Source organism: Oryctolagus cuniculus, chromosome X (genome assembly GCF_051225735.1).
Source record: "Oryctolagus cuniculus isolate XC-2025 breed Fujian yellow rabbit chromosome X, ASM5122573v1, whole genome shotgun sequence".
In the NCBI taxonomy this organism is placed as follows: Eukaryota; Metazoa; Chordata; class Mammalia; order Lagomorpha; family Leporidae; genus Oryctolagus; species Oryctolagus cuniculus.
In genome coordinates, this window is record NC_142888.1 from 101,913,667 (window position 1) to 101,941,460 (window position 27,794).

At 37.9% G+C, this 27,794-nt stretch overlaps 1 protein-coding gene across 6 annotated transcripts in view; it reads right to left on the minus strand.

Annotated features, from left to right (window-relative positions):
• TENM1 (teneurin transmembrane protein 1) overlaps positions 1-27,794 on the minus strand; it is an 870,866-nt gene that overhangs the window by 165,704 nt on the left and 677,368 nt on the right. For all 6 annotated transcript variants that reach the window (XM_051827790.3, XM_051827788.3, XM_051827787.3 and 3 more), the window contains 4 exons: positions 25,222-25,407; positions 23,614-23,637; positions 21,454-21,600; positions 10,933-11,149 (listed from right to left, as the gene is read on the minus strand). In XM_051827790.3, the coding sequence (XP_051683750.1) occupies positions 10,933-11,149; positions 21,454-21,600; positions 23,614-23,637; positions 25,222-25,407 (574 nt within the window). The remainder of the gene's footprint in view (positions 1-10,932; positions 11,150-21,453; positions 21,601-23,613; positions 23,638-25,221; positions 25,408-27,794) is intronic.

Below are 27,794 nucleotides of genomic sequence, written 5' to 3' on the forward strand. Positions count from 1 at the left end.
TTGACATAAGTTGTAGATAGCTACTGGTATTATTAACTGTAGCATTAAGCATTTCAGAACATCAGAGTTTTAAAATATCATAAATTATCCATTGAAGAACCCTTTGAAGATTTATGCTCTCCTTTCTTTTCATTCGTCTTTGCCCAAGAGCGTTTGCAGAGAAGTGAAAGTCACACATTCTTCCTTTCTGGTACCTTTAGGTGTTGACTGCTGATTTCAGGAGCTAGTCAGCACTATAAATCTGGGAGCCTTCAGCACGTTGTAATTTTTTAAATGTGTTGTGAACATGTGTTTCCTGAATTTTAGCATTAGACAAAATAGTTGTCTGAAAATCAAGAGATTCTGTCTTCACACACGTAACACCTTTCACATAAATGAGATAAAAATGCTTTATTAGCAAGTACCAACAATCTTACTTCCCACTTAGGACAGCAACTACAGAGGTGATAAGCAAAGGAGGAAAAGCACCATGGGGAAAAAAAAGAAAACAGAATCAAGGAATTATGGACAACCCAAACCATACTTGGAGTCCTTCTCCAAATGTGGGCAGGTCATGTGCAACACCTTCCTTTAGAAAGAAAGATGAACCGTAGGTAGATTTGAGGACATTGATGCCTTACAAAGAATGTCCCCCAGTCCTCAGTCTATCCAATGCATTCAACAATTGTTGCAATTTGTGTTTACCAATGCCTTGTCGTGTACCTGGCATAATGTTTTTCTAGTTCCTAGATTAAAAATACACACACAAAACATTGGCCATTAGCAAATAGACTGAGAAGTCTTAAACTCATGAAAAAGTTAAACACAAAGCATATGGATTCCAATTTGTGCCTCAGCAGAAAAAAATGAGTTTTATGGGTCTTCTGGGGGTTACTTATAGATAGAGAAAACTGAGTTAAATCTGTGAGTGCTTGAATAACACTATATATTTCTTTTTAAATATTCTAAATATAGGCTTTCTTTAGCTCTTCTTTTTTGTAATCCCAAATCAGTAAGTGGTTTCTAAATATTTGATTTCCTATAGGGTCAGCACTAAGATCTGCTATTTATTTTCTCTTTCATGACTAAGGGGTGCAGGGCTGTTGCTGATTTCTCTTTCTAGAACTAATTCAGTTTGTCTACAGCATTTAAATTCACTCATTGTACTCCTGGATGGCAGGTATCCCATCCATTTATCATTAAAACCTAGCACAGTAATTAGAGTGTATCACAGTAAGTAGTATATAGTATTTCCTTAAGAAATATTTCTCTCTCTCTCTTGATTATTTATTTGAAAGTCAGAGCTACACACAGAGAGAAGGAGAGGCAGAGAGAGAGAGAGAGATTGAGAGAGAGCGAGCTCCTCCATCTGCTGGTTCACTCCCCAGCTGGCTGCAGTGGCCAGAGCTGTACTGATCCGAAGCCAGAAGCCAGGAGCTTCCTCTCAATCTCCTACATGGGCACAGGAGCCCAAGGACCAGGGCCATCTTCTACTGCTTTCCCAGGCCATAGCAGAGAGCTGGATTGGAAGTGGAGCAGCCAGGTCTCAAACTGGCGTCCATATGGGATGCCAGCACTGCAGGCTGCAGCTCTACCTTCGATGCTACAGTGTTGGCCCTATCTCTCTCTCTTTTAAAAATGGTTGATTGATTGAATTGGAAGTCAAAATAAGAGAGGAGAGAGAGAGGTGGGGGCGGGGAGAGGGAGAGATCTTCCATCTGTTGGTTCACACCCCAAATGCCTGAGCCGGTCTACAAGGAAGCCAGGACCCAAGAATTCCATTTGGGTATCACACATGGGTTGCAGGGCCCCAGGTACTTGGGCCACCCTCTGTTGCCTTCCCATGCACAATAGCAGGAAGCTGGACCAGAAGTGGAGAAGCCTGGACTCAAACCAGAACTCTGATATTGGATGTGGGTATAGCAAGAGGCAGCTTAACTTGCTGTGCAACAATGCTGCCCCCACAACCTTTCTTTATCTAACTTGCCAGTAGTTACACCTTCCTGACATTTTTCGTTATTGTCTGTCGTCTTCACTACAGTGCATGAAGAAAAGGCTAGGACAGCACCTATCCCTTAATTAAGGAATGAACCAAGCAAACATTGTAATGTTCATAAATCTCAAGAATTAAGTGATATAATTTTTCCCAATATAAATTTTCTTGAATGAAACTGAAGGATCTAGTGTCAAAATTGCCTCCAAAGTGTGGTTAAGTAAGGGGAATTGTAAAAATTGCACAAATGGGATTTTTGATGATTTTTTTTTACTTACATTCATGTTTAATACAAACATTTTACATTTTAGATTGTAGAAAAATTATTTATATCTTCTAATGTCAAAGGCTAAAACTGCTTGCATATAGTTAAGCTGTTTTTGTTGTCCACATAAGCTTTGTGTTTTTCCTGCAAGCCATCAATAGTCTCCTGTGTGTGTCAATTTTAGCAGTTCTCCATGCAATTAGTCCCATCTCTGTGTTATTGCTGAAAACTTCCAGGTCAGTCTCACTTCTATAATTGTTTAATGATTTTATCTTATTTGCTAGAGTACTTCCTGTCTGACATCAATTTCAGTTACCTGTCTGCCCCATCAAAGCAGTTGACTTTGAGAACCCTGCGTTGATGAACTCCAGGCTTCCTTAGAAACTGATGTTTCGTGATCCACATAACTTAATGTAATTTGTAATTATTTTAATTGTTTATGTGCTTACTTGATGTGTTTACTGCCTCTGTCATTATAAAGTGAACCCTGTAAGAGAACTATGTACTTTTATTTACTGCTGTCTGCACAGTTCCTGATAGAGTGGGTGCTCAAGAAATATTTGTTGATTGAATGAGCAAATACATATCCTCATCACTCCTTCGAAAAATGAATCGATACCAGAATATTACATTACATTAAAAATGGCAGAGATTGAGGGGGATGATTACACCAATTACTCTTATCTGATCATTGCACATTGTATGCATCTGAAATGTCATTCTGTATCCATAAATATGTACAATTATTATGTGTCATTTTAAAACAAAAATACATTTTAAAAAGAGTGGCAGAATATGATCTCTTTGCTATCTCCTTCCGAGGACTTAAGCTTCTAAGTTACTCTGGGAAAATCAATATTATAATAAAATATATATAAAAACTATAAATAGTACCATTATACGAAGTATGATTGTTCTTGCTTCTCGGTCTTTATTCGAGATCAGCAGCTTCTGCAGTAATGACCATCTGCCTGTAAACTCCCCTTTACCTCAAGCTTGGGCTAATAATTCATTTTACCATTCACAGGATTTCAAATGATATAAATTCCCAGCTCAACTAAGTGCGAAAAAGCATGTTTTATTAAATAAGTTATGAAAGTAATTATGGCTAATCAGGAGCAAGAATCAAGCTTTTATTACTGAGTGGGGTATAGTAAAGGAGGAGAAGGCTTGAGTAAGTAAAGAGTTTGCCAAGAATCCCACACTCAAGGCACTTGTAATATCTCAATTTGCTTCAGGGCACATCTCTGGTTTTCTCATGAGATGAAATAATGATGCATACCTAAGTGAGCCAGTTATCAACAGTCTTCCCACTGACTTCTCGATATTGTTCCTTATTTTCTAATTTTTTGATACTAGATTTTGATTACCTAGTGCATGGAAGTTAGAATTATCGATGCTTACACAAAGTTATAAATGATGTCAATTATTGGTAGGCTGTGACAGTAGTGGAATGTCTTATAAGGTTAAAAAAAGAGTAATTACTTTGCTTCTGTTATCTAATCACTTCATCTTTTATGAATTTTGTTCCTATGCTATTTAGAGGACGGTAATGTTACCTTTAGGCTGGCTCTACATTTGGGAATTGTCTTATTTTAGGTCCTAATATCATCTCTGTGTTCTAGGCAACCAAAATGAGTTTTTCATTTGTAAATGTGAGAAGAGCATTTGCACTCCAAAATCACTAAACTACAGCTAAGCCACTCACTCATTCAGTTTTTACCTCCTCTGTGCTAGATCTTGGGTTAGGTTTATGTCATAAGGTGGGATGGTAGGATGTTAGATAAAAGATGGTCCCAAATTCTTTGACACTTCTCTCATCAAAATGCAGGATCTATGTCCCTCCCCTTCAGTGTGGATAGACTCTTTACTACTTCAACTAACAGTGCATGACACAAGTGACATTGTTACAATTTCTAGATTCAGGTCTTAAGAAACTGGCATCTTCCATTTCCTATCTCTCGGAATACTCACTCTTGGATCCTTGAGCCACTATATAAGAGCTCAGAAAAACTCAAGGCTGGCTATCATGCCAATAACAAATTCAAATAGCCAAAAAGAGGGGATACATGAAAAGAGAAAGATCCCCAGGTGCTGTCTAGCTGTCCTAATTCCCAGGTATTCATCCTATCTGAGGCCCCAAACATCCTGGAGTAGAGATGAGCCATCTTGGCCATTGCCTGTCTGAACTTCTGACCCACAGAATAATGAGATACAATAAAAATAAATTGTCTTAATCCACCACACGGAATAGTTTGCTACACAGTGGTCAACATTCAGAACAAGGAGAAAACAAATCAGACTTGGAACTTGTCCTCATGGGACTGAAGATTTAGGAATGAGAACAATTCAGAGGTAGCCTTGCATGCTGCAGGGTAAACCAAAAAGCCAAAATGCAGCAATTCCATACAATGGTAGAACTAGAAGAAATCTATCTTGTTTAATCTCTCCATTTTTAAGCCCATTAACAGTGACATTATATGCTTAGTACTGTACTAATTTTGATCCCAATTCTATATCTTTCCAATTAAAGAAGTTTCACCATAAGTGGGCAGATGAGGCCCCGATAACTGTATTCAGCAACACTGCTGTGAATTGCTAGATCTTTGAATTGTTCTTAAGATTTACTCTGTCAATTGTTAAATCAGCAACAGGAGTCACTGTGCACTTGCTCTCCATGTAGGACCTCTGTCCTTAATGTGTTGTACTATGAGCATTAATGGTAAAACTAATCTTCAAATAGTACTTTATACTTTGTGTGTCTTTGTGGGTGCAAACTGTTGAAATCTTTACTTAGTATAGAGTTAATTTTATGTATATAAAGATAATTAAAAATGAATCTTAATGAAGAATGGGATGGGACAGGGAGTAGGAGATGGGATGGTTTGCAGGTGAGAGGGTGGTTATAGGGGGAAGAACCACTATAATCCAAAAGTTGACTTTTGAAATTTATATTTATTAAATAAACATTTTCTATAAAAATAAATAAATCTTAAAAAAAAGACTCTCAATGAGAAACATGATCAAATGCCTGTCAGTATATACATTATTCTCATAAAAAGTAGATTCTTCTTTTAACTATGGCAGGATCTTGGTTATCTGATATCATGATTAAAGGAAGGTAAGATACCATAGCTTAAGACCTACTATCCCAAAGGAGTTTATCTATAGTGTGAGGCAGAGTTTACCCAAAGTTATTGTTGAGGTATGCACAGGTACTCCAGTGAATTAAGCATGGAAATACTATTTCCTTAACGTGATTTCTATGTCAATGTCACTCCTTTTGCTCTTTTTAAACCAACATAGTAAAGGTTCAAAATTATATAAAAATAATAACATCAGATATTTAAAGTCTGATCTCAGGGAAAGAGATAAGAATGTTTTTAAAAAGACAAATACTTGAAGTCTTTCCAAGCAAAGTTATAGAAACCACAAAATCAAATGCCAGCATGGCCAGGCATGACATTGGAAGGAAGGGAAGTAATCCATTTGTAAGGGTACACAGTGAGTGGTGAGTTAGTGAGGCATGTCATGTCCTGTCCAGAGGGGCGGCTGGCCCTCAGCTCCAAAGCACCTATATTATGCCTTTGAGCCAGGGTTGTTAAGCTTTGCACATTTTCCTGAGAAGGGAGATATTTGGATTTTGATTTTAGATCTTTTAATTTCTAAATGTCAAGCCAAACAAAATACATCTGCAGGCTGATTTTTAAGCAACCTCTGATATAGACACTTGACATGGATTGATGCAGGGATCAGCCTCTCATGGTTACAAAACAGACAAAGGAGTTGGGCCAGACCTTGCTGTCAGCAGTTGCACTAACCCTGGTAGGATTTTGTTTCTTAAATGCACTTCTCCATTAGTGATGGCAAGTGAAATGTCTGGCTTTGCAAATTACTGCTGTCATTTAGTTTAATGTACTCTTGTTTTTACATATTTATAAAAACCTTTTACATTATTAATAGTGATTAAATGCTTAGACACTGAAGATCAATAATGCTTCTGTTCACCTATTTACATTATTAAAAAGTAATAAGTCATACCGGGCACGTAAAATATGTGGTTTACTTTGTAGTGCTGTTTGGAGTAGCTTGAAGAAAAGGAAAAAAACCTTGGGCTACAAGAGTAAAATTGTGTTTAGGAACAAATGGCGACTGAGATAAGTTTGCTAGAGACCTCACTATGGACAGGTTGTATGTTCATACTGACATTGCAGCATCAAGGGGCACAGAAGGTCCACATTCCACTGTGCTCTCACTTGCCATACAGCAAACTCAGAACAAGAAAAGACTAGTCTCCCTCGAATACACTATGATGGATGGTTACTTAACCTTCCATGTCCCTCTAACACCTAGTCACCTGTATGCCACCATCATTGGCTCCAAAGGCTCCAGATGGTGGCAATGCTCAGCAGCAAGTCAGCTGTGTTGATCGCGTATCGCCAATAGGCAACATCAATGCTTTCTTCACCTGCCTACGCAGCTGTATCTCAATTATGCAACAAATAAAAAGGAAAATGATTCACCTGATTATGGCACATAAGTGTTCTAGATTTGTCTAAGGGGAACAATCCCATAGTCAGGCATGTGAAGGGGTCACAAATCTTTTCAGGGTCACTAGTCCAGTTTTCTAAGTAGCACAGAAGTTTAGAGACCGAGCTCTCAGCACTAGCCTACTTGGGTTCAAATCCTGACTCTGACACTCACTCATTGTGACCTTGGGCAAATCATTTGGCTGATATCTTAGTTTTTGTTTTCCCACTTGAAAAATGGAGAGAGTAGTAATGCCTACTATATGGGGTTTTTATTTTATTTTAATTTTTTTGACAAGCAGAGTGGACAGTGAGAGAGAGAGACAGAAAGGTCTTCCTTTGCCGTTGGTTCACCCTCCAATGGCCGCCGTGGCCAGTGTGCTGCGGCCGGCACACCGCGCTGATCCGATGGCAGGAGCCAGGTACTTATCCTGGTCTCCCATGGGGTGCAGGGCCCCAGTACTTGGGCCATCCTCCAGTGCACTCCCTGGCCACAGCAGAGAGCTGGCCTGGAAGAGGGGCAACCGGGACAGAATCCGGCGCCCCGACCAGGACTAGAACCCAGTGTGGAGGATTAGCCTAGTGAGCCACGGCGCCGGCCTACTATATGGGGTTTTATGAGGACTAAATGAGATAACATATGTAAAAGCTCAGTACTTACAAGACCTGACACATAACAGGTGCCCAGCACCAATTTTCATGTAGCCAAATTTCCCTTTTTATGAATAATTCAACTGTCTTACTCTTCTACAAAGAAGTTCATTAGCACTGAACTGAAGTTTGTAAATGATGTCATTGAAATGTAACCAATTAAACTGGATTTGAACAATCACTTGCTTTCTAAGTTTCTTATGTTGACCCTGCTGCTATATACCTAGTGTAACTCTGGTCCACGTTAGCAGGCTTATTTAAGGACAACTTGAAATGTGGCCATTGTGGTGTAATGGAATGCTTACAGAAGTTGCTACAATGCAAACTTGTTGGCTGTCTGATTTGGGGCAGTATATTTAATCTCTTTCGATCTCAGTCTCCCTTATAAAGTTCACCCAATAGGAGGTTATTTCAAAGCTTTATGGAGAAAGAAAAGACAAGTTGATTTCAGCACAAAAAATGTTAAGATCCATGCATTATTTTATAATACATATTTTCCATGAACTTTTTGAGGACTCCTTGTATGTATCAATTTCAAATATTTTTGCACCAAAACAAACATCTTTTAACTCTACCCTCCCATGAAGTTTTGGAAATGCCGTTGTATGAATACCTACATCACAGGGATTCTATGAGGATAAAATGAAATAATGTAATCATTTTTGTAACCTAAAAAGCACTATATAAATGTAAGAGATTGTAACTATTACTACTTATATATACTGTGATTAGAGCTGGACTAATTTTGCTCAAAGATACCCAGAGTAAAAAATGCATGTGGTGCTTTTTTTAGATCTCTTGTCCTTGGAAAAGACATATGCCTTTTGTGCCAGAATGGATGTATCTATAATAGCTGGGACCCCCTGGATGAAGGAGACCCATTGCTTTGAATTTAAACGTGCCTTGCAGAGCCAAATGATAACTTGGAGCATTTTATAAAAGAATGAAGAGAACTCAATCAAACCAGGAGAAGGAGAAGGGCATTAACCACCACAAGTAATAAGTTTGTTCACTCTGCGAGCGGCTGGCAAGCGCTGCTGAAGCATGAAGCTGAACTGCAGGGGTTTAAGTTTGTCCTGACTTTCCGAAGTTTATTGCTCAAACGCCCTGCTTTGGGTCATAATAACTTGTCTCCTGTTTCTCTCAGGTCCTGACTTTCTCCCCTTACTTGAACTCAGTGTGTCATTTAACATATCTCAGTGCTGTGGAGTTGGTTGGTATATTTTTTCCACTTTTTTTTCGACTGATTTTCCCCTAAGCGTGGAGAAAGCTACAGAGTTGATGACTTAACCTTATCTTCAATAGGAAAACATTTCTTCGTTCCTCTGGTGGACAATAAGTCTCCACTAATTAAATAATTATACCTGCATTGAAAGCTACCCCAGAATTGTTGTTGAGCTGAGAGAACAATTCAAAATGGGGATGATTGAACTTGTTGGAAGAAGGCAATCTGAAGCCCTTGCTTGTCAGGCATTGCCATTTGGGTTTTGGGTTCGTCAGAAACCTGAAAGGTCAGAAGTATACAATAATAAAATATAACCAACAACTTCTAAGTTTTAACAGTTGTAGCATACACCTGAAACAAAGGGAGGTGAGTGTTTGAAATTTCTATGCATCTTTTCTTTATATTTTCTACTGTGTATAGGCCAATAATGAGTTATGATTTTCTTAGATTGCCATTGACTTTTACTTTCAGTGGAAAGCGTTTATTGGTGGGGAAACCCAACAGACTGGAGGGAAGGGGTGAAGAAGGAAAAGAGGGAGAAAGAGAGTATAAGAGAGAGATCAAGAGACATACAGAGAGAGAGAGATTGAGAGAGAGCCACATGTTCAGGAACAGGTCCTGTTAAATCTTTGCTGGGGGGTGGGCAGGGAAGTAGCAGCAGTGAATCTCTTTAGGATGGGCATGGAGCTGACGCCGGTGGAAGGGTCATGTGGTCACCTGAAATTGCCACTGATTTTTTAAATTCTTTAAAAGATTTTGTTTATTTATTTGAGAGGTAGAGTTATAGTTAGAGAGAAGAGGAGACAGACAGAAAGGTCTTCCATCCACTGGTTCACTCCCCAAATGTCCGCAATGGCTGGAGCTGCGCCAATCCAAAGCCAGGAGCCAGGAGCTTCTTATGAGTCTCCTACTTGGGTGCAGGTGCCCAAGGACTTGGGCCATCATCCACTGCTTTCCCAGGCCATAGCAGAGAGCTGGATCGGAAGAGCAGCAGCCGGGACATGAACCGGCACACATATGGGATGCCAGCACTACAGGCAGAGGCTTAGCCTACTGCACTACAGTGCCAATCTCTATTTTTTCCCCACTGATATTTAATATAAACTTTTGACCAAGTTATTCTTGGGGACTGGTAATTCCCACCAGCCTGCAACTAAGTGAATAGGATGTAGACGGGAACTACTGGAAAAGTATTTTCCATTTTTAAAAATTCCTTGTTTAGAGGCTGGCAGTGTTGTGTAGCAGGTTAAGCCACTATCTACAGTACTGGCATCCCTTATGGGTGCTGGTTTGAGTCCCAACTGATCCACTTCTGATCCAGCTCCACACTAATGTGCCTGGGAAAGCAGCAGAAGATGGACCAAGTGCTGGGGCCCCTGCACCCAAATGGGAGATCTGGATGAAGCTCCTGGCTCCTGACTTTAGCCTGGCTTAGCCCTGGCCATGCAGCCATTTGGGGAGTAAACCAATGGATGGAAGATCTCATTCTCGTCTCTCCCTCTCTATATATAATTCTGACTTTCACATAAGTCAATAAATAAATCTTTAACAAAATTCCTTGTTTTTATTAGTGTAGGAAGCTTGTTAAGTATCAACTTGTGGAATGAACAGAAGAGGACATTTTTGAGACAGGAAATGTTGACTCTAGTGACTTTCCTACATTTAGTGCTAATTAGTAAAATATATCATTGCTGAAGATGAAGCAGAAAATGCCAATGAGTAAACATATGCTATTAATACTTCAAATAAGTAAGTTGATTTAAAAACATTTCTTTGCCCAATAGTTTGGGCTTGGCCTCAGATCTTTAGTGACAATTCATGCATTCGAACTTTCCCAGAAGACAGATTTTCACAAGTCTAGAATTTCAGATAAGGATGTCAAATTCATACAACCCTTTCATATGGTAGCACTTTTCATTATAGCATAAGATTTAAAATTTAGCTTTTGAAAATCAAATGTTTTTCAAGGAATCATTCCAGAAGCTACATAACAAATTTTTGACTTATACTTCCCTCTTACTTTTTCATTCAATGATTCATATATACACGAACACACACACACACACACACATTCACTCACACAGTTTTTATAATAAACTCTAGAAAAGAGATTTTTCCCTTAACTAAAGCGTAAGAATTTAGGCATTCCAGAGACATCCTAAAAAACAAATCAGTATGGATTGCGTGAAATCAGTATGGATCGTTTGAAATAGGAAGTAACAATGATCTTTCAAGGTTAAGGAAAATCATGGCCACTGTTCATTAAAGGGCCAAAATAAACAGAACATACCTGCTGTCAAATGAGATCTCTGGAGGAATGACATGAGTACTGTCCTTGCCAATGAGGAATTTGATTCTATCATAGAAGAGTCTTGAAGTGTGCTGAGAGAGGAGGGGCTGGCTTTGCTGAATGAGGTCAAGAGGATCCGGTGAGCCCTGGCAGAGAGGACTGGCATAGCAGTTGCTTTGTTGACAACAATCAGGATCCACACAGTCAGTCAAACCATCTGGGAAAAAAAATCCAAGACCAACATTGATATTTAGCTATAAGAGAAACAACATAATTTCTAATGTGCATAAATGGAGAAAAACCTAGAATACAGCCAAAGGTAACCCATCATATTTTGAGCTTAGAATGTGTTAAATTCTCATATTTTTCATAAATTATCACTTACTCCGAATTTATATGGCACCTCAGAGAAATTCAAACTATTTTGTTCATAACTCTTTTCTGAATTCTCCAGCATTTATCAGCTAGGGAATATAGTTTCTATGGTGATAGTTTAGCTTTTGAATAAAATTTTCCATTAGGTATCACTCTTTAGAAGTTTCCTTCTTCCTCAGTGAACCCGTTTCTCCAAATAGCAACTATTTCTTGTGATTCTTTTGACTTCCTCATACCTTGTACATCCATGAGCACAAAACAAGTACTTGCTAACCTGAATTTGTATTTTTTTTAAAAAATTCTCTGAATATTGCTGTCTACTGGTACTTCTCAAATTAGAGGCTGGGATTCTTATGGTGACAATTTATCCAGGGTACTGATCTTCATATATATGTTCAATTGCCTGGGAAGTTTAGCAATGAATAATTTTGAGATTGACTTAGTGAACTGGAATTTCTACAGAGCCCAGACTTACTCTGGGTGATTATGGGTGATTCTGAAGCACACCAAAGTTGCAGGACCACTTTTTCAGAAATTTGTTGTAGGAAGTGGAGCTTATTTTTGCATAACAGCACCCTCTTTTACGTTCGTTTATATGAGAGATGGAGAGAGAGAGAGAGAGAGAGAGAGAGGTGAGAAGGGTGAGGGGGTGAGATGGAGGGAGGGAGGGAGGGATTCCCATCTACTTGTTTACTTCCCAAATGCATGCACTTGCTGGGGCTGGGCCAGGGTCAAAGCTGGAGCCTGGAATTCCATTTAGATTTGCCACTTGTGCATTAGGGATTCAACTACTTGAGCTATCACCACTGCGTACTAGAGCTTGCATTGACAGGAAGTGGAAATCAGGAGCTGGAGCTGGGAATGAAACTCAGGTACTCTAATGTGGGACAGGGACATCCTAACTGGTGCCTCAACCACTAGGCCAAATGCTTGCCCTGAAAAGCATTTTTAGTGTAATTACTACTAAACCTGAGCTATATGAATATGATGAGTCACGTTTTCTCATTTTGTGGGCCTTCATCGTTTGCTCTAGACTCCTGAATCTACTGTTGAAGAAAAAAGTTCACATGAAGGCTTCATTCTTTGTTATAGGAATGATGTGGGGCAAGGAGTTGTTACATGAGGAGAGGAGGCTACTGAGAATCTAATAGGTGCAAACACTGTGTGAGGTGCTTGGGGAGGTGAGGAGATAAAAAGAGGCTTTTTTCTGTTTTTAGGAGCTTGGAACTTGGAAGGAGAAATAGCTGTGTAACAGCTAACTCTTGCCCTAGTGGAAATGTATGCAGTGCTCTAAGACATGCGAAGAGAAGGGGTTGGAGTGATTACTGAGTTTATGGACACTTCACTCTACACCCACTAAGCAAAAAATTAAAGTTCTTCCAAGCTCCTTAAAGCAGGCAAGTGGTTCAAACTCAGTTCTTTAACAAAGGTGAATACAAAGATGTTAATCATCTTGGCTTGCAGCAGAACAGGGAGGTTCAGATGGATCACTGGCTCCTTAAGGCTTCTGATGAAAGATGCTGGCACTGGTTTCCTGCGGCTCCATTGCTTGCTCTCTCACCCTCACTTGGCTGCTTCTGTTGAGCTGGATGGGGATGTACCACAGCTGGGGGCAATGAAAGCCAGGAACACCAAGAGAGTAGGCTTTTGGAGCAGCAGCCCTAGGGCACCCAGGAAATATTTTTCCCCACATGTGGTCCTTTCAAATTCCCTGTACCATAGACACTACTTTGATTTAAAATGCAGTTTGCTTCTTTCTTGCTTTCCCTGTTTGTAGAGTGTATTTTTGCCACTGATTTCTATTTCTCTGTATACATACTTCATTTTTACTGATGACAAACTTTGAAGTGTGGATTTGTTCCCCCTTTTCCTTTCATTCTGCAAATTATATTAACAGGTTTTCATAATTTGAGATGCCACTACCACCTCTCCCTCCAATATGCTGTTCTCAGCCTCATATTAGCACATTATCTCTTTAGTCTGTTAATTAAACATCTGGATGCACTGGAAAGCTGGTAAAAATATCAGGCTGATTAAAAGAGTTCTCTGATGTCTGGGATTGGTGCATAATACGCCAAGCAATTAAAACTGCTTTGCAGATGGGCAGTCACCTTTATCTTACATTTTTTATTGAATAGTGAGTTTGTTATTATTGAGATAACATATGTGGAAGTACCTAGTGTCATGCCTGACAAATATTAACCAATGTAGTAGTAATAATTGTGAGCATTCTTGGGCTTCAATCTGTTAACCACACAATTTCAACTTGTTTTGAAAAGAAATAAATTTAAAATAAATGTTAATCCCAAAATGATCTTCAAACTTATATTCAAAACTACACATAGAACTAGTTCAAAATTGAGACATTCTCATCTGGTTATGCATTCCAAGTTAATGTTTCATATTTAATAATTGTCTATTTTACAGAGCTGACCCTGTAAAGCCTCTGCTTTCTGAGAGAACAGCAAGACTTCTGATAAATCAAGCAAGGTTGCAGGTGGGCAAATCAGTAAAGAGTGTGCAACCTCCAAATTATAATTCATAGATAAACCCAGTCCATGGGCAAAGATCTACTTACCAATTATCACATTAGATAACACCCCATACAGTATGTCTAGATTGTTACAAAGAAGTGCAAATGACAGTCACATTGGATATGTGTAAATTTTTTTTGTGGAGGGGGCTATTAATGGTTCTCTTATTGTTCCAATTAGATGCTGTGGCAGCACCCTACTAACAGCCAAGCTCATGGTGTCAGATATAGATATATCAAATGTTACCTGTTTTTACTTTTAGGGACTATTTCTTTTAAGGGAATAAAAATAAAAGGCAGCTGAAAAGAGAGATATTACATTGTCTTGAAGAACTAAACATGGCATATATTGATCCTAGTTTTGCAAATAAATTTGGAACTATGCCACTTGGCTCAATTGGTACTGAAGAGAGTTAAAAACCGGTTTCTTTGTTGTGTGACAAATTCATCATTATTCAACTTTGATTTACTAGATGCGTGCTCTTTGTTGTTGAAAGAGGGAATGGACAAGGGAATATGAGTGACACAAAGGAAACACACGTTTTCTTAATACTGAAAATGGTTAGGCCCAGTCATAGAGTGGTGAGCTCAGTTACAGTGTTTGGATTTTCTACCTTCCACTTGCATCTGGAAGCACTTGGCAATTCAGATGAAGCTTTAATAAATGAGCTGCATGGAGAGGAGGGGGTGGGTATGATCAGAAGAGAATAATTAGGAGTATGCTTTCTGATGCCAGGTTTTTTGACCACAACCAAATCTCACAAGTAAATGTGCAGAAAGTGGCTCCTAAATAGGGTGAATGTTATCAATTCCTTGCTCCTTCTCTTTCATTTTCCTATTTATTAAGTACTGCAGCATGCTGGTCACATTCAAAACATGAGGCTCATTGATCTATGAACTTACATGTGTTAATAACTCACCCATGGTGCTGTTTTCCATATCTAGACACACTACATTATAAAAGAGGTTTGCAAGTAGCTATTGGTGGTAATGAATGGTGACTTGTTACGAAGAATGATTCCTGGAAGATCATTCTTTTCTTTAAGGCAATTAACTTACTGATTTTACCAATGAATATGAAAATAGACAACTGGAAGAGTTTGTACAAGAGAAGCCTGGACAAACATGTGACAAATATTTAAAATATCAGAGGGAAAAAAGACCATTTTGATTAAGCACTGTACATCTTTTTAACCTCCTGGATAATCTTTCCACAATATCAGAGACTACCTTCCTTCTTCTGTAACTAGAGTGAATAAAACAGAGCCTTTGTTTGATGACTAAATATCATAAAATTCCCAATATTCTGTATTATCTGGCCCCTGCCCTTTATATACGAATCTCTCCTTGACTCGTTGTGTTCTAGCTACAATGACTTGCTTTTCAGTTCCTAGAAGAGCTTAGCACATTTCTACCTTAGGGCATTTCTACATGTTATTTCCTCTGTCTGGAACATTCTTCCTCTGACTCATATGAGACTTCCCTTACTGCCAAAACCAGGTTAGGCGTCTCATACACATTTAAAGTATCCTAAAATTTCTACGTGTGCTCCACGATTGTAAATGACTAGCTATTCGTATGGAGTCTTCTTTAATATTTGACTTCCGTGCTACATCATTAGCTGCATGAAGGCAGAAACTTATCTTGTTTATCATTCTCTCCTCAGTTCTTATCATAATAACTGCAAAGAAGTAATGAATGAATGGCAAACTGAGCATCCAAAGTGGAATATTTGGCTGAAAACTAAATATTTGAGTTAAAACATCTAGTTCAGCACCATACAATAAATCTTGGTACTCTGCCATCCAATATGGTAGCTACTAGTTTCATATGGCTATTAAGCACTTGAGATATAACTAGTACAACTTTGAAATTGAATTTTTCTCTATTTATTTCAGGGAAGGAGGGAGTGAGAGATAGAGAGAGAATGAGAATGAATGTGCTAGTTCATTTCCCAGATTCCACAATAGCCTGGCCAAAGCCAGGACTTAAGAATGCAATCTAGGTCTACCTCATGAGTAACAGGAAACCAATTTCTTAGGCCATTATCTGGGGTTTCCAGGATCTGTATTGGCAGGAAGCTGGAATCGGGAGCTGGACTGGCACTTGAACTGAGGTGCTCAGATATGAGTTGCAGGCACCTTAATGGCTTAACTGCAAGGATAAATGGCCACTGAGAGAAACAGAATTTTTAGTGTTAAGTGCTGATATGTGACTAGTGGTCACCATACCAGTCAATGCATATTTTGATATTCCCAAATATTTTTATAAAATTCATTGGAAAATACACATTATAAAAACCTATGCGTGAATTTCAAAATTTTTCTGAAGCAACGTGAACATTTTTAATCCCATTTCCATGAACTTTTTGAAATGCCCTCATAAATCTCTAAGTAATCTATAAATTTAGTCAAACATAAATATATTTTGAATTTTTACTAAAATTGTTGTTTTTCCCCCATTATGATTTCTTCTTTTGCTTTTATGTCTGAGAAGTTCTTCCTCTTTTAAGATCTGTCACTTATATTTTCTTCTAATTCTGCTTGAGTTTTCTATCATCTTTAACCCATTAATCCACCCAGAGTGCTTTTTTTTTAAACTTTTTTTGTGGTGTTTTTATTTATCTTATTCTCTTGGTAAATGGTATGAATTGAAAATCTATGTGTTTTTTGAATAGTTGTCCCAGCATCTTTTATTTCATAATGTTTCTTTTCTCCATTGATTTTAATACTATAATTATAATATATTAAATTTTTATCTGTATGTGAGTGTGTTCAAAGGTTTTTATTTGATTGTATTGGTCTGTCTCTTCTTACATCACTACTACTTTGTTTTAATTACTGTAGGTTTGAAGTATTCCTTAATGCCTGATAGTTTTAGTTTCTCTTCTTTATCCTTTGTTTTAACTATTTTGACTCAGTATAACATTTACACTTTTTTTCAAATTTATTTTTTAAGGAATACATATTTCACAAGCACAACTTTAGGAATATAGTTATTCTTCCCACCATACCAGCCCTCCCACCCACACTCCCACTCCTCCTCCTCCTCCCTCTCCCCTTGCTAGTCCCATTCTCCATTAAGATTCATTTTAAATTAACTTTGTACACAGAAGACCAACTCTATACTAAGTAAAGATTTCAACAATTTACACACACACACACACATACACACAAAACTGATAACTGGTTTTACAGTTAACTCTCAATACAACTCATTGAGGACAGAGGTCCTGCATGGGGAATTAGTGCACAGTAACTCTTGTTAACAATTAACACTCTTATGTATGATATTAGTGATCATCTAAGACTCTTGAAATGAGCTGCCTAGGATATGGAAGCCTTTTGAGTCCACAAACGCTGTCAGTGTTTGGACAAAACCATAAGCAAATTGGAAGTTCTCTCCTCTCTTCAGAGAAAAGTACCTCCTTCTTTCCACTGGGATCTCACTCACAGAGATCCCCCATGAAGAACATTTTTTTTGCCACAGTGTCTTGCCTTTCCATGCTTGAAATGCTCTCACAGGCCTTTCAGCCAGACCAGGAAGCCTTATGGGCTGATTCTGAGGTCAAAGTGTTACTTAAAGCGATTGTCATTCTATGAGTCTGCTGTGTGGACTGCTTCCCATGTTGGACATTCTCTCCTTTTTAGCCATTCTTATCATGCCAATTCATATCTGCATCTAATCTATGGTGATCATGTTTTCTTTTTTTAACATTGAAGTTTATTTTCTGTAAAGATTTACTTGTTTATTTGAAAGGCAGAGTTATATATATATAGAGAGAGATGAAGAGAGGGAGATCTGCTTCTGCTGTTTCACTCCCCAGATGGCCACAATAGCCAGGGCTGGGCTGGGCCAAAGCCAGAAGCCAATAGCCAGGAGCCAGAAGCTTCATTCGGGCCTCTCACAGGGGTGTAGGGGCCCAAGTAATTAGGCCGTCTTCTGTTTCCTAAGCATATTAGCAGGGAACTAGATTGGAGATGGATCAGCAGGGACATGAACCAGCATCCATATGGGATGCTAGAATTACAGGAGGTGACATTATCTGATATGCTACAATGCCAGCCCCAATCATATTTTCTAAATCCCAAATTAGGATGCATTATTAACAAGTGAAAATGTGGTGCTCCAAGCATAGTGTTGTGCACGTGGTAGGTACTTGTTAACTAAAGAATAAATGATAGGCTTGATTCATTTATAGTAATTAGGTCTTATATATACAACCCATAGGATAACTTTCTTTCTGTCATGTTAAGAAAGAAAATCCAAAGATTATTTGTTCTCTGTCCTGTTTTTGCTATTCAAGGAGCTCTTAGGTAGTTTCTACACCAGCTGTGTCACCCACATACTCAGTGCAGGCCAATTAGTTACTAAGAGTCACAATGCATTGAATCAGAAGGTAAATAAAGTCAAAGCTGCAGGAATACTAATGAATATTCAAAGCTTATTAGAATGAAAAAAAAAAGCTTCCGCCATTCTTTAAGTATCAGCCATAATCAGGTAAGAGCTACTTGAAACAACTACTTGAAAGTGATTTTTTTTTGATAAGGAAGATTTCTTCAGAATTACATTTTAAAAATTAGGACCACTTTTTTTTTTTCAAAAAGGTTCAGTTGGTGCTTTATGATTTAATTTAAACAAATACTCACATATATACACATGCACAAACAAGTATACTGACAGCAATTATTAGTCATATTCAGATAAATGAATCCAGCCATTCTAGATAGCTAGAAGCCAAGACCACCAATGAAGGGCATTTTATGCATTCTTAGGGGATAATATTTAAACAGTATAAAATGGAATTATTGGCCTAAAATCCTAGTCATGGGGCTTTCGGGGGTTATTCAATCCATCTTTCCATCTCAAAGTAGAACTGAATCTATATTTATTATCAATATTATATCATCTTAATCCTACTAAAGGAAAAAATGGTAATTGGAATTCTCAAGGAGACTTCCCTTGCGCTCCTTAAAGAGGCACCATAAAAAAAAAAAACAAAACACTGAACTCATATCAAGGTCTTTGATTTTTAATTTGCATATAGATACACAGTTTTCAAGGAATATTTAGAGGTCAATACACATTCAGTAAAATCTTCTATACCTCCTATGCCTACATATAAACATTGAGAATTGATAATCCATCCATTCATTAATATTTAATCAATGCACTCATTAATCATTTTTGGCTGCCTTGAGGTGAACTTAAGGCCATAAAAATGCTTGATAATTAAATATTCAATTATTTTTGTTACTTTACTAAGGCAGAAAACTTATTTGGCCTCAATATTAACTAAAACAGAAATTATAATTGAATAAGCTGTTAATGTATTTTCTGAGTATAATCTTTTAATTAACACATAAACTGAAAAAAATCTTATTACTACACAAAATCCTTTTTGCAATGAAGCTGACCACTAGGTTTATACTCTGGATTTATCATTTGCATGCTGTAGGATCTTTAGCAACTTACTTAACTCCTTTATATCTGTTCCCTAATTTGTCAATATCATTTCCTACATCATGGGGATTAAATAAAAGAATTCACATCAAGGACTCAGCACAATACCTGGTAAATAGTAAACCCTGACTACAGAATATGCTTTGATCTAAGTTGTAAGTGTGTGTGTTTGTGTGTGTGTGTGTGTGTTGGGGGGCATGTTTATTACCTTTTAACAAGTTCACTGTGATGATTTCATTTAATACTTATAATCACACAATCAGACAGTAAATATATCAGCGTCATTGTAGATATAAGGGAATTTTGGGGCATAGAATTATCAAGAAACTTATCCCAAATCATATAGTCAGTAAATAAGAGCCAGAGCTAGTATTTGAATCCAGAAAGTCTATCTTCAAAGCTCTGTGTTCTTATTCACAAAGTTGCTTTCATTTAATTTTCATAAAGTCCTATAACTTTCTAAGGTTAAATACTAGCTGGAAAAAGGAAGAAACTCATATCCAATTTGGTACTTATATTATGACTGTTACCTTATTTATTTAAGTAATCTTCATGTTTGGATTCAAGCGACATGGCCTGCCATTCTCTAAGAAATATAGAAATCTGAAGAGTCAAATTTAATAATTGACTTCATCTTAAGCTAATATACTGGAATTAGCAAAAACGTTTTTATGTTTCCTTGAGTAGAAAGTATAGGGAAAGTGAGGATTTTTTTGTTTGTTTTAGGATATCTTAGAGGGGGTGGCTTGGGTTATTTTGAAGTCTGATTGTTACCCTCAGGCCTTGAAGCTACATGTGACTTTTTTAAAAAAGACTTATTTATCTGGCAGGCAGAGTGACAGAGAAATACAGATAGACACACACACACATACACACATAGATCCTCTATCCACTGATTCATTCTTCAAATGGCCACAAGAGCCATTTGGCCATTTGGCCATTCAGTCTGGGCCAGACTGAAGCCAGGAGCCAGCAACTCCATCTGGGTCTGGGGAATCAAGCACTTGGGCCATCTTCTGCTGCCTTCCCAGACACATTAGGAGGGAGCTGGATGGGCAGAGCAGCCAGGACTTGAATAGTCACTCTGATATGGGATACAAGCACCACAAAGCAGAGGCTTAACTCACTGCACCACAATGCTTGTACTTCCACATATGCCTTTTTAAAACATCAAGTGCAGCTCTTGAATTAAATACAAAAAAAATTCTACCTTGAATTGTCTTGATGCTGTGTCCTTTGAAAGACGTAGTGTTAATAAAAGGTAGAGACACAAGAGGGAGCTCTACATAAGAATAAAGAAAAACATTTCACAGTATGTGTAGTACAAACTACACTAGCATCTGACAGCTTGAATAGTGGTATGTTAATTTAATTTAGTGTGATAAATGCCATGGGTATGGGAGGCAACATGGTGAAGTAGTTAAAAACAGACTCTGAAGTCACGCATCCCTGAACTGGAACCATGGGTCTATTACTCTCTAGATGTATGGCTATAGGGAAGTCACCTGCCACCCCTTCCCTGAGCATTAGTTTTCCTATCTACAAATAGGGAAAACAATAGTACCTATACTCCAAAGTGTTATAGTGAGATTTAAATGTGATATGATGCATAAAAAGAATTTTGAGTATTATCTAACCACAGCAAATATTCAATAAAATGCAGCTTTTATTGAGGTTTAAAAAATAGTATGACCCTATATACCTCAATATCATTTTTACTGGTGATTCCTAATTATCACACGTGGCACAGATTGGTCACCACTGTGCTAGAGGCTGGGCTATTCCTTTTTTTTTTTTTTTTGACAGGCAGAGTGGACAGTGAGAGAGAGAGAAAGGTCTTCCTTTGCCGTTGGTTCACCCTCCAATGGCCACCACGGCTGGCGCGCTGTGGCCGGCTCACCGCGCTGATCCGAAGGCAGGAGCCAGGTGCTTCTCCTGGTCTCCCATGGGGTGCAGGGCCCAAACACTTGGACCATCCTCCACTGCACTCCCTGGCCACAGCAGAGAGGGGCAACCGGGACAGAATCCGGCGCCCCGACCGGGACTAGAACCCGGTGTGCCGGCGCCGCTAGGTGGAGGATTAGCCTATTGAGCCACGGCGCCGGCCTGGGCTATTCCTTTCATACATAAATCTGTTATAAGTGACTTACCTCCATCATTGTCCAAGTTATCGCCACAAAGCATTTCCATGACAACATTGCAGCCTGTCCCACTCCAACCCACCTGACACACACAGTGCCAACCATTTTGATCCAGGGTGCATCGCCCATTTCCAAAGCAGAGCCCTGGGCAGCCATCTGAAAAGACAGCAGAGAGAAACAATCACTAACAATCACAAAGACATCGGAGTGGTATTGACCAACAATGACACGTTTGCCTATAGAGCAGTATCTCATCACTCATTCAGACGCTGTGTTGAATACATGGAAGAAAACTTGCTTGCTTGCCTGCATATCCTTCCTAGGGAACTTGTTATCAGTTTGTAGTGCTTTTCCTAAGAGAGCCAATTAAGCATTATTAATGCTAACCCCAATTCCCAACCTCCGGTTTAGATAGGAAGAAAACTATGGTGGGGAGAAGACATGCTTTCTTTTTCCTTGAAAAATGTACTTCCTCATTTCAATCAAAACTGGATGGAAGATTCTGGATCCAGTCATGGTCAGTAAGTTGGAACAAGTCAGAAGTTTCTATGAAGAGAAATTTTGCCTAACTCCTTCAAGCTTATGCTGATTTTCTCTTGTGATGTATTGCTTCAGGACTTAAAGTATGTTGGTACTGGCTCAGAACACACCCTTAAGTGTTTGCTCATGTGGTGCCTTAGAAATGTGCTGCAGTTGCTTTGCATCTATTCAGCTCTTCAAGACTGCTATTGAATTGACGACTAAGGATTGAAAATCCTTAACTTCTCTGGTATCTCTGTCAGAAGTTAGCATATCATGCCGGTAACAAAAATATTAAATCCTCAACAAATGTTTATGAAATTAATGCATATCAGATTTAGACTTTCAGAACTCTAGAGAATGACTGGAAAAATATAATCAATAGTAAAGTTCACCATTTAAATGACTTTAATTCATTGATAAAACACCAACACTGACAATGGGCCCTTATTACACTTCTAGTTTCTCAAGGATGCCCTGTCATTTCACCAATAGTTCAGAGTTAAGCTCTATCACATGGTAACCTGTGCGTGTGCGAAGTGCTCGGTGGGATGTGAAAGGATACAGTAGTAATAGCATATATCATCTAGATCTTTTCCTAGTAGAAATACAAGACCAGGCTTGAATTTTATGGGGGATAGACCAATCAATACTCTTTTCACTTTATGTTTTTGAAAGAAAATTCAGTAAGTAGAGGAGTAAAAAATTAGTTTCACAAAATCTGTAGAAGTAACCCAGTGTACCTTCCAAATAATTTTTCAAGCAACTATCAATAGACTAGAAAAAGAAAAAAAAAGTTGAAATGACAGATGACTATTAAAAATATAAAAAGTTTTGTGTCTATAATATGCTCAAGACAGGGGAAATGATGAATATATGTAGGTTTTAGAAGGGACATTGTGTGGTTCCATTCTAATGGTGTACAATGGGTAAGGAGAAATTAGGGATGATTTGGGATATAATCAACTTCTGAAGCTAAAATAATGAAAGGCAACGGGATATCTGTAGGAAGCCCTTGTTGTCTCTGGCAGAGGCAGCTAAATGCCTGGAGGGCAGATAATTTTTTTCCATTTTGTAAGGACTTAAGACTCCTTGTCTATACACTTAGAGCTACGAGAGGTCTTTAAAAATTTCATGGAAAATGTGCACTTACAGAACTATACATGGATTTCAAATTTTTCACACCAAAATAAACTTATCTTTAATTCATTTTTTTCCATGAAAGTTTTGAAGTGCACTCATATATTGGTATGTTAAAGAAAAGATTCAGCTGTCCTCCTAAACTGAGTTTATTTGGTAATTATCTGTGTTACAACCTCCCCCTACCCATGCACAGATACAGACACACACACACACACACAAGTCATGGAAAACTAGTTCTCAAACTGCTTATCCGTTCATTCTCTACTGTGACAAAAAGTGATTCTTAAATGTCAGAGAAACAAATTACCTTTTGGTCTGACTATGATAGCATGAAGCTGACTGTACTATGCTTAAATAGATTGGCAAAATAGAAAGGAAAAAAAAAGAAACAAAAACTCCTAAAGAAAAAAAAAGCCAAACTCCCCAAAATACCACCCCTCCTTTCCCACAGACATATTTTCTGTTTAAAATATATTTCTGCTATAAAGCTAGTGAGAAAAATCTTACCTCGGACTGCATCTAAGTAGTGAGCTAAAAGGGGAAGAAAAGAGTGATTGAATGAGTTTCTGGGAGACCAAAGCTATACAACATGTACTAATGGTTTACCATCTGTTGCCTGGGAGGAGAACAGCAAACTGTGAACTGCTGAAATGCCTGCAGCTCAAAAGTTGGTATACTGGCTTGTGTAGTTTATGAATAATATTTTCTGTGGGAAAGATATTAATGACTTTTCTGCAAGAAACTCTATTAGGCTGCCTTAAAAAGTGTCATATTTCATTAAAAGTATAAGAACTGCATTTTTACATCTCAGTAATAACTCCTGTGAAACAGCACTCGCTTCAACTTCTTATAAGTAATATCTTCAGAAGGGAGTTCTGCAGTAACCACCTTTGGTGATCGTCACAATATTTAAATCCTCTTATGTGAAGGCAATAAACTTACTGTAGTGCCGGAATGCAATTACTTAAGCTGCATCTGAATCTTACTCCTCACCACCTTTTTAATGAATCTTAAATATTTTTCACAGTCACAGAACAAGACTTACTGTACCTCTAGTAGAGTAGTAATGGGGTTTATTAAGATTATATGTTATATATATATTATATATATTATACATTACTTTGGCAGGTTCCAGCCATTATAACAAAATACTTTCACCTAAAAATGAAAGCTAAAAGCGCAGTGTACTTGGGGGGGGGGAAGCCCACAAACAATGGATTGTGTATGTAGAGGCTCACTTTTCTTTGCATGAATTTTCTGTGCAATCACAGCATGCCACGAGAGTACTCCGTGACCCATTTTCCTTAGCTGCACAGTGGGAATCCTACTTGTCTCTGTGTATATGCTTGAAACCTTGGTGGCAGCTGTGTGTACATGTCTTCTATTGTTTTTATTTTTAAGAAAAAGAAAAAAACTTTATAAATGGAACTCTTAATTATTATTTGTGTCCTTTCTACTCTGAAGACCACATGATAGCTTAGTTATTACACAGGCTTCCCATGCCCACAGATTGTTCTCCTAGGCAATGTCCTGGAAATGTGTGAAATTAGTGACAAGTGGTGAGATAGGATGGATGCTTCTACAAACTCTCTGCACTACAAGATAAACAATTCAACACAGATGTTCCACTTGCTGATAGGTCAGGAGTGCCTTCCCCATATACATTAAAGACAGCCTCTAATGATATTGAATGGCCCCTGTTAAAACAGTCCCATTTAATGAAATTGCCTCTAAGTGCTTTCAACCAAAACAACCTATACTTTTCAAAAGGAAAAATGGTCAGTGAATGTTACCTTCACAGTCAAAGAACTTCTCTTATTAACTAATGACACATTATTCCAATGTATCATCTTTCATTTAAGTAACTCAAAGCACTTGAAAGCAGAAAACAAGGAACACTGAAGTAATGAGAAAGGGAACCACACAAGATACAGGTAGGATACAGTCAACAAAAGAAGAAACCTTGAAGATCACAAAACTTTCAAACTTATAGCCAACCTTCCTTTTCCTCCTCTACTCCAAACTCAAATTCTACTAAAAACTTGGCAAATGACTCCCTCTACTTTTTATTTCTTCAAGTAATCCAATTTATTTGGTAACAGTAAGGTGACTTACCGATTGTACAGTGGTCGCCCTCCCATCCAGGGCTGCACTCACATTTTCCATCTTTGCACTGACCGTGCTCAGCACAATGAGAATGACAGGAGCGTTCTTCACACGTTGGTCCCACCCAGCCTTCCTCACACTGGCAAATTCCCCTTGAGCAGACCCCATGGCTACCACACTCCATGGTACAGAGCTCTGTGGAAAAGTCAAAGAAACTGTGTTAACATATTGTGTTAAACCAGCATTCATCCTTTACATGGATCCCAACTTCTAGTCTATATTAATATTTTAAACAAAATACTTATAAACATTTCATATAAACAAAATGTCACAATCTCTAACATCTGAGTAAACAGATAGGGAACTCTGTAAAAAAGGGGGAAGAGTAGTTAAATCTCTGAATATAAAATAAACTGTAAGTCAAATTGATTTTGAAAAGTCTATAGCATTATAATGGCATTCAAGGCTCAGAAATAAAATGGATGTCAAACTAATGCCAAGGGAGTTTTACTAAAAATACAGTTAGATCACAGATGATGTTGTAGGGATTTTATGAAACTTCCAGAAATCATTGGGGGGGGGGAAATCCAGTAAAACAGTACCCTAAATTTATTCAAAAAGACAAGTTTAATAATAGGACACATAACAACTTTGTAATAAAAATCACAATATACAAATGTAAATCTGCCAATGATGACAATCAAGTAGTTTCTCTGATCATACTATCAATAATTACATTTATTTTAAACATTTTATATGACTTCTGGTTGATTAAACATAGTCTTATTTTGAAATGCTTTTCATTTAGCCAATATAATGATGATGTATCCTGGCTTTGCTGATGTTCTCTTTTCTGTCCCCTTGACTTTTTGATGAGATGTGTTGAACACTAATGAAGTCATGACCATTGAGAAGCCAACATCTTTCTTGATCGGATGCTTTTGTTAGAATAGGAGAAGTAGCATAAAGGCACATTGAAAGAATGCAATAGGTCAGGGCATAATTGGCCATATATCCTTAAAGGAAATAGGGAGTGATCTCGAAGCCTATTTCACAGTCTCAAATTCTGAGACTGGTTTTATATGTTAACATGTACTAAGATATTATTAATATATTCCATAGGAAACCAGATTATTTTTCAGTAAGTAGTAATATTTTTCTGATAAAACCATGGTTATGGATTTTATTATAATCTGGATCAATTTGTTTACTAATTTATTCACAAATATTCTTTGAAGGCTGAGGTCTAATGGAAAGAGTAGTGGATTTAAAAAAAATATTTGAGAGAGAAAGACAAAACATTATCTTTCATTGGTTCACTTTCCAAGTGCCTGAAACAATTAAATCCAGTTCTCCCATGTGGGTGGCAAGGACTCAAGTTCTTGAACCATCCCTGCTGCCCCTCAAGATCTACATTAGCAGGAAGTTAGAGTCAGGCGCTGGAGCCAAAGTTCAGACCCATACACTCTGATATGGGACACATATATGTTAATTGGCATCTTAATTACTACACTAAATACCGTCCCTAGAGTAATGGATTTTAAATGAAGATATCTACATACCTGATTCCTCAGCTTAGTAGCTCTGTACCCTTTGGCAACTTTCTAATGTGCTCTCCTAATCCGTGCTTATGTAAGTACACAATAGTGGTAATAATATTTACATCTCACAGAGCCATTGAACAGGTTTGAGATAGGTCTTAGAGGTAATATCAAAAGGACTTCCTCAAGATTGGATATGAGGAAAGGGAAAAATAAGTGTTTTGCTTAGAAAAGTGGGTAATGCTGCTATTAATAGAATAGGAAAGGTCAAAAGAACAATAAGAGTGGAAGATCAAATCTTAAGATGAATGTTAAGAGACTACAGAGCCAAGTGAAGCTGTTGATTAAGCAGTGAGATATATGATTCTGACAGGCTAGGTGTGGGGATATAAAATTAACAGTCATCCTAGCATATAGGTGCTATATAAAGACATAGAACTGGTTGATAGCCTTAAAAAGAAAGCCTAGAGCTCCAGGAATAAGTTCTGAAATATTCAGTTGCTAAAGGCCAAAATGGCCACTATAATTATATTTAACTATTGTCAATTAAAAATCAAATTACAAATAAAATCAGGTAGAAAAAGAGGAACTACAAAGGTGACTGGGAGGGAGAGGGCAGTGAGTGATAGGAAGAAATGCAGGAGATCCTGATGTAACTGAAATACAGAGGGTACTTTCCCAGGAAGGAGTGCTTCACTGTATTTAATACTGCTGAGAGGTCAAGTCAGACACATGCAGAGAAGTGCCTATTGGATTTATCAACATGGAAGTTGTTAGTGAATTTACAAAAAGCTGTACTGATAAAATTCTAGTTATGGAGCCAGACTGGAATGGGTCAAAGAATGCATGGAAAGCTATGTGTGACATCAACAGTTTGTAAGGAAAAGTTTGGGACACAGAAAAAGTATTTCTGAATGGTAACCCTCAGCCTTAGTGATAGCTCAGAGCAAATGATCATGAAATCGTTCCTGGTCCCTATATTTTGGTTCTGCATCTCTGATAATCTAATTTATAATTTCAGTTTATATAGAGAACCTGAGA